This window comes from Chaetura pelagica, unplaced genomic scaffold, assembly GCF_000747805.2.
Source record: "Chaetura pelagica isolate M959 unplaced genomic scaffold, ChaPel_1.0 scaffold314, whole genome shotgun sequence".
NCBI classification, from domain to species: domain Eukaryota; kingdom Metazoa; phylum Chordata; class Aves; order Apodiformes; family Apodidae; genus Chaetura; species Chaetura pelagica.
Genome location: NW_009953218.1, coordinates 3,137,238 through 3,144,863, shown reverse-complemented (window position 1 = coordinate 3,144,863; position 7,626 = coordinate 3,137,238). Strand labels below are relative to the sequence as shown.

Below are 7,626 nucleotides of genomic sequence, written 5' to 3'. Positions count from 1 at the left end.
TACTATTTTGTTAATCAAGTAGGGATAGGATTCGCAGCTTGGTTTTATTAGGAAACGTAGCATCATGTAGCAGATAGGCTGTAGTGGTGCATCCCATGACTTAGCACAATTTCCTGCTTGCCATTTTCATTCCACTGAGCATCCAAAGTCTGTGGAGAAGCAGTATTACCCTGGGTTTCATATCCAGCTTTTGATTTCCCGTGACTTTAGGAATTTATTATATTGTGTGAAATTGTGATCACCGCTATTCTGGATCTTGTATCTTTGCTGTATTTACTATCTTCTTCTTTCTCATACTTTTATTCCTAATAATGCTTCTAGCCGAGGCCGAAGGAACTCTCACACGAGACATCAGGTATGGTTCTGGTGACAAGAGAACCGCCCCCGCCTCGCGCTTGGGTTGTATTCACGCCTGGCTCAAAAGTAGTTCTTTCAAAGACCTGGAGGGAGAAGTTTGCATTAAGAAATGAATGTATGAGTACAGCAGGCAGATCTGAACCAGAACACAACTCCAAAGTGATTGTAGTCATAAGTGATGGGTATGTCCTTGTTCATTAACAAGCACCTGCCCGTCGCAGTCAATTAGTGCCTCTGGAAATTTAAAAAAAAATATATATAGGTAATTCTGTATGCAGTGAATTAAATTCCTGACTTTGTGAGGTGTGTTTGAATGTTAATGGGATTTTCTTTTTTCTTCCTGCACAACATAGCTAGCAGCAAATAGTTTGAAGAACAGTTTCTGTGCTCAGTGGCACCACAGCAGTTTAGCCTTCTTGGAACAGACAGAGCTTTTGACCACCCTCAGTACAGCTACAGGGAAAACTTATTGTTATGCATGTGGTGCTGTGAGGTGCAGACTTTCAAGAAATCTTCACATGGTGCAAGAGATTAATATCATGAACAGTTTCTTGCTCAAGGATGAAAGTAAACAAAGAAGCAGAAACTCCCACAACAAAAAAAACCCTGGATTGCAGAAGCACAGAGCTAATTGGGAGAAATGCCACCTTGTCATTTTCCCTCACAGAGAAGAGGGTTATGCTACATGGCAGTGTGGGTGATAGGGCTTACTTGTGAATGCAGAGTCCTACATAGTTAGTCTTTCAAAAGGAAATAAGGAAAAAAAAAAAAAAAAAAAAAGGCTTATGACATTTTTTGCATAATAAGAAATTATAATAAGTCCCAAACATACATTCACTGACTAACCACGTCAGATTAAATTCACAGCAGCAGTAGGGTCATTGTTCTTGACATTTCACCAACACAGATTGTTGCTACAAATTGCTTTCCTTGCATTAGATCCAAAATCCAAAGCTTTTAATTTAGGTCGTTTCAGGGAATTACTTAATTACGAAGTCGTGCATGGTTCTGATTCTGAACAGATTCTCCAAAAAACAGGTATAGAAGTAATTTTTTAATTATTTATTTTTTATTTCTTACTGCAAACATCACCTTTTCTGAGGCTTTACGTTCTTTGCATGAACCAGTGTACTAACAGGAGATACGAGTGCATGTTGTGCATGTTTCTAATGGTCTGCTTTTTTGAAGAGCCAGGCTGCTCAATGTTGGTGAAGATAACAGTATTCCTGGTTTCAGCAACTGACCCATTCCATGGGAGTTTGTTTATTCAGCTATTACTGAATCATGACACAACTCAAAGAGAAAGTGCTCATCCAGACATTACTGATTCTTGGCTAGCCAGTCTTTGCTGGGTTTTAAATTAAAAGACAAACAAGCCACAATTTAAATAGCATAGTTACCAGTGCAGTATTTTGTAAGCCTCACCAAAACAAGGAGTACATAGATACTCAGGACGTAGGTTATCTCAGGAAGTGCATTGTTTAATTGCTCCACTCAGTGTTATTTTTCAAACTTATTTTCATAGATGGCTTTCCTTCTACTTGGGCTTAAATCATAAACTTCCCATAAGTGTAATTTAGCATGAAAATGAAAGATTAGTCTGTAAGAGGAAATATGTATTCTAAGTTAAAAGTGCTTTTGAAGTCAGGGTTTTGTAATACAGACTGGTTTTATATTAAACTTTCAAATGAATTAGTCAATTCTCCAAGCACTTACATATTTGAAATTAATTTAGAAAGAAAAATTATAGCTCCCAAGACAAGAATTTTGAAGGTACCTATTAGGAAACAGTATTCTTTCCAGCATAAGCACCAACTTTTCTAGATTATTTTTAATCATATTGTTTGTGTCTTTAATAAATATTTGATGACTTGTAGTCATGAATGTGTTTGGAGTAAAACATCCAGTTTTTAAAGTACCAAAATGCACATGTGAAGGACTGTGGTCCTGACAAATAACTCACTGAAAATTAGTGTATAGTCATCTTCTGCCCCTACCATCACGAGCTTTTTTTCTTCTTTATTAAAACACCTCTACTTAACTGAAGATGTAGCATTAGACCTGCTTCTGTTTTGTGGCTGAGACCAGGATCTTGTTGAGCTCTGGCAGTTGCAGGTGGCGAGGTGTTGGCTGTGACCTTCCCTTCCCAATGCCTTGTGCCTGCAGAAGAGGCATCTGAACTATCTGCTCAGCTCAAAGCAGCTGCAGTTAACTACCCAGTGTATTACCAGCTAGTTTGTGCAGCCTGAAACAGTGTGCCAGGCCATAAGCTGCCCTGTGTTAGGAAACAAATCATCAGAACATGTAGCAGTGCTCTCAAGTCAGGAGGGAGACACCTGGTACCCCGTGCCATGTCATGTGGTGGATCCAAGAGCTTTTCTGAAAGTCCAGCAGGTCCCAAAGGGGCCTTGTAAGCTGTTTGTGAGCAACATTTTTTACAAAAAAAAAAAAAAAGAAAAACACCTCAAGGAATTAAGTCCCGTGTAATTAGGTGAATGTAGCATTTTCTCCACGAGGAAAAGCAAGGTAAGTTAAATGGATGCAGAGAAATAATCTTCATAATGAATAAGTATTCTTAATAATACATTTTTCAAAAGGCAAATTCACTGCTTTAACTCATTTTGCTTCAAAAATCTAAAACACATGCATGAGCTTAGATGTCACATACAGTGTTAGCCAGATGCAGTGGCAGAGGAAGAAAATAAAGTCTCTGAATTTCCAAATTATTTGAATTAAGAACTGTCATCTTTTCTCTTCACCTGTTCCTTTCCCTCCGTCCCTAAATGGGAAGAGAACTCTGTTAGATATGGTAAGATTTCTTATGTGTTTTTTTGCCAGCACTGTATGTCCATCAGTATTGACCAAAAAAAGCATTTCACATTCACTCCAGAGTAGGGAGGTTTCCTCTTTCGGGTCTGCAGTTCACTTTTTCTGCTCTTGTTTTTCCAGGATTCAGGACAAGTCATTCCTCTCATCGTGGAAAGCTGCATTAGATTTATCAATTTATATGGTAAGCTCTGAAACATATTATGTCATTTCATTATTGCCCTGACTTTTTTGTGTATCTTTTGCATAATGCACCACCACAGCTGTGTTTTTAAAACAGAGATTAAATGTGGTTTTAAAATAAGATTCATTTCACACCACTGTCTCCCATCTTTCCTGCAGGTCTTCAGCATCAGGGAATTTTTAGAGTGTCTGGTTCCCAGGTGGAAGTCAATGATATTAAGAATTCGTTTGAGAGAGGTAATTGCATTTTCATTTAGTTGAGCATTGAGCATCTGACATTTAAAAAATCTTTTAAATTCTTATTACTTTCTTGGCTGTTTAACCAGTTTGTATGCACTTTGTGTACCTCACCTAAAACTCTGCACTGTCATATACTGAAAAATGGGGTGTAGTGATGACCTGTACATGTTTTACCCCTGTTAAGTTGTAGGAGCTTGAGGTTTGTTTTTCATTTTGTTTAGACAAGGCCTATGGCTCTTGAATCAACTGTAAACTTTACTGTTTTGTTAAACGGCAAGTAATAGTTTGTCTATATTTTATTTTAAAGATCATCAAAAAGGAAAAGCTTATGGTTTTTTAATTAGATTCAAGAGACTACTTAACTCAATTTGAGAACCCTGTTATTTGATCTTCTGGAACACAAGTGCTCAGCTTTCTGGTCCCTCTGCCAAAGTAGCATCAAGATCAATGACAATACAGGCTGTGAAAGGGTCATTCCATTTTCAACCACTGTTTTCATTTGCAAAGGAAACTTCAGCCCCAGAGGAGGGATTATGGGAATGATATCAGAAGTGGTACAGCTTTTTAAATATGAGTGGTTTGCAACACCCAGCCTAGGATTGCTCAGCTGGGGGAGCCAGGATCCAGCAATCCCCTAATAGTGTTAAAAAAATACTAGTAACTTTTGAAGATTTTTATAATCTTACATTCTCTTTTCTTGGCTTTTAGAAGCTTTTTTTTTTTTAATTCACAGGAAAACCTTTTGCAGATCATCTACTAATGAGAAAACTCTTGGAGCAAAAAGTCCTGTGACTAAAAGCATGACAAAATATGCACAGTATTTTTCTACCCATGATTAGTTATATGTCTTGTTAAACCTGATCTTCTCTTCAACAAGATCTGTGAAACTGCTGTTTTTACATGTGAAGTGAAGCCACAACCTCTCATTCTCCACTTTTTAAATCTGCCTTATTGCTAACTGCTTCTCCTAGGTAGTGTTATTGTGGAAGATACACGCATTTTAAAGGGCTTCAAAATAATGATTAAGTCTTTAAAATGCACATAGTTCAGTCACGGCCTTTAGGTTTTCCATTCCCATAGTGTGTTTTCATAAAACAGTTGCACATAGTCCTGAATGACTTAGTTTTTAAGAATGAAGACAGAGTCCCAATTCAAAGAGTTATCTAACTAAGTTTGCTTTATGGAAACTACCAAAGAATAGTCTGAGAAGTCCTATTCAGTTAAGTACATGGCTCTTTTATTTTACTGACTGTTTATCATAACATGTCCATAAATACTTAGTTGGAAGTTCAGGACCTAAGAGATCACTGGGTTATGTAATTTAAAAGAAGCTTTATTTAGGCTGCAGTTTTTAGTTAATCACAGCCTGGGATTCCTAACTCAGTGTTTATTATCTTACTTGAATGCTTGCATTGCCACCTCCCACACACTACAAACAACAAACCCCAAAAATATCACTTACTTACAAAAATGTTGCATGCAAGAATGCTCCTGCATGTGTGTTTCATTCACTTTATTTACTTTTTAAGGTGAAAATCCTTTGGCAGATGACCAAAGTAACCATGACATTAACTCAGTTGCTGGAGTACTGAAGCTCTATTTCCGAGGGCTGGAAAATCCCGTCTTTCCTAAGGAAAGATTTAATGATCTTATTTCTTGTATCAGTAAGTAGAAATCCCTTATTTCCTTCTTAATAGAATTTTACTTTTCTGTATATAGTAGTGGCCTGAAAAAAGACCTAACATCACAGATTTCTCCAAGACAATTTGTAGCCATCTGTAACAGTCTGGTCAGCTATTAGTCACACTTGCAGCTGTGGTTGTCTCCTTTTTCCAGTGGGAATAATGTACAGTACAACTCTTTGTTTATTAGGGTAGGAATAATATCTTCTGGTGTACAGGAGATAGTTCAATTTAAACAAAATACTGTTTTCCAACCTGTGCACTGGGGCACACAGAAGGGAGTGAAGTCATGACCGTGCAAACAGAGTACATTACTTTCCACAAAGGTTTTCATGACTTGGAGTCAGTGCTGGTGAATAAGTAACCAACTCCTCAGTATTGTGTGGTACTGGACCTTTGTTGTGCTCAGCTTAAAACCACCAGCCCAAATGGCAGGAAAACCCTTCACTGCAGGAACAGAGGCAAGCGGCTGAGCATTGTCTGCAGAAGAGCCTGGTCTGCCCTCCAACACACAAGCATGAGCAGCCTGTTTCAGAATGCCTTGGAGGAGCGTTGCATGGGTCTGTGCACTGCTGCTGTTTGTAGCCTGACACAGAGAGGTTCTAGTAGTTTAGGAAGTTCTCAGTGGATGAGCAAGTTGCTCTGTCATGCACAAACCTCTTCCAGTTCACAGATGCCTGCAGATGTTGAGGACGGGTGAGGCCAAGCCAACCATCAGTAGGCTTACTGTTCCCTGTGGGTCCATTAGAAGTAGTCAGGGGTACTAGCTTTTTGGAAAAATTTGCTCCTTTCTACCCCTCCTTTGTAACTTGCCTGCTTCAGCTGAATGGAGAAAGAGGCAGTTTCACAGGTGGTGAGAGCCAGTCCTTTGGGATATTAATTAGACCAGGCTCTCTCCAAACTGAATTGTTTTGGCAAAGGGGTCTCAGCCCAGCAGTCAGGACCATGGATTGATGTGTGCAGTGTCCTGGGCTGGCCATCAGATGGGCTTTTCTGCTCCCTGCTGGAGGAGCCAAACGTGTGTGGTTTCCTTCCCAGATAGGAGGGGTTGCAGTAATTAAGCCTGGAGGTTACGAATACGTGGATCTCTGTGACCAGATTTACATGCAATACTTTGTGTTTCCTTTTTGGCAGGGTTTTCTGCAGCTGTTGCTATTTGCAGACTCAGTGGTACTGAGCAGGTGTGAAGAACCTCAAAACTGCAGCTTAAGTCTGATCCCTGATGCTGTGGGGGGACATTGCCTATTTAGGAAACATATTCTTCATCCTGCCTGAGTTCAGCTTGAGATAACTGTGGTGCCACAGCCCACAGTTTTTTTACCTAATAATCTTCCACTGATTTCCATGACTTCTGGATGAATTACAGCATGTCTGCTGGAAAAAAGTTACTGATTTAATGGCTTCAGTTGACAGGAAACCTACCACATTCTTGGATAAGCTGTTCAAATTATTAATCACTTTCATTGTTAAACATTGGTATCAGATTTCCTTTTCAAAATTTCTGCTGTCAGATTCTTCCCATTGGATCTCTTTATGACTTTATTATTTTTACTAAGCATTAAGAAAAATAGAAATGGTGGTTCTTATATATGAAGATGTTATGGCACTGTGCTGTTTAAAAGCTTTAAACAGAGTTGTAAAACACCTAGAATTAGTATTCATCTTACAGAGATTACACAGGTGAGTGCTTCAGACATGCAAAAAAATTTACCTGAAAAAACCTTTTAAATAAGTACCAAGAAGAGAAACCTGTATGATTTCAAAGAGTTTCTGTTCAGCATTGAAACTTCTGGAGACAGGATGGGGTATTTGGAAAGAGGGGTAGAATTCCATGGAGTATGTGTACATGGCACTTGTGCAGGCAGGAGAGATTCCCCAACCTCTCAGAGCATCACTGTCCGAGCGGTTATTTCTGAATTGTCTTTGGTTAATAAGAACTTGAAGGAAAATAGCACTGAATGCTAGACCACTAGCATTAGGTCTTGGTTTGCTTAGTGGGTGTGCAACTATTGCATGTTCAAGGTAGGCAGTGAATTATTTTCTTGCAAAAAAGTTGACAACCTTTTTTGAAAAACATAGTCTCATCCGGCAGAGCTGAACTCGGGAACAACCAATAGTCTAGAATAAAGTCACTGCTTTTCTCAGCCACGTTTTTAAATGGAGCAATTATTGGAAAGAGGTGTTGCCATCTGATCATAGTTTAGACTGGCTGTTCACTGAGGATGTCATTAAGTCTGCATTATCACCTCTACAACAGCTTGTCAAAACGAGGTGAAGTGACTGAGTAGTTCTGCTGGCCTTTGACTGCTACTGTTGTTGTTATGCACAAAAGCAGTGG

The 7,626-nt window shown here is 39.0% G+C and overlaps 1 protein-coding gene across 1 annotated transcript in view; it reads left to right on the top strand.

Moving 5' to 3' along the window:
* SRGAP1 (SLIT-ROBO Rho GTPase activating protein 1) overlaps window positions 1-7,626 on the top strand; it is a 72,030-nt gene that overhangs the window by 40,024 nt on the left and 24,380 nt on the right. Inside the window, exons 12-14 of the mRNA XM_009997749.1 lie at window positions 3,307-3,367; window positions 3,526-3,603; window positions 5,136-5,270. Of these exons, the coding sequence (XP_009996051.1) occupies window positions 3,307-3,367; window positions 3,526-3,603; window positions 5,136-5,270 (274 nt within the window). The remainder of the gene's footprint in view (window positions 1-3,306; window positions 3,368-3,525; window positions 3,604-5,135; window positions 5,271-7,626) is intronic.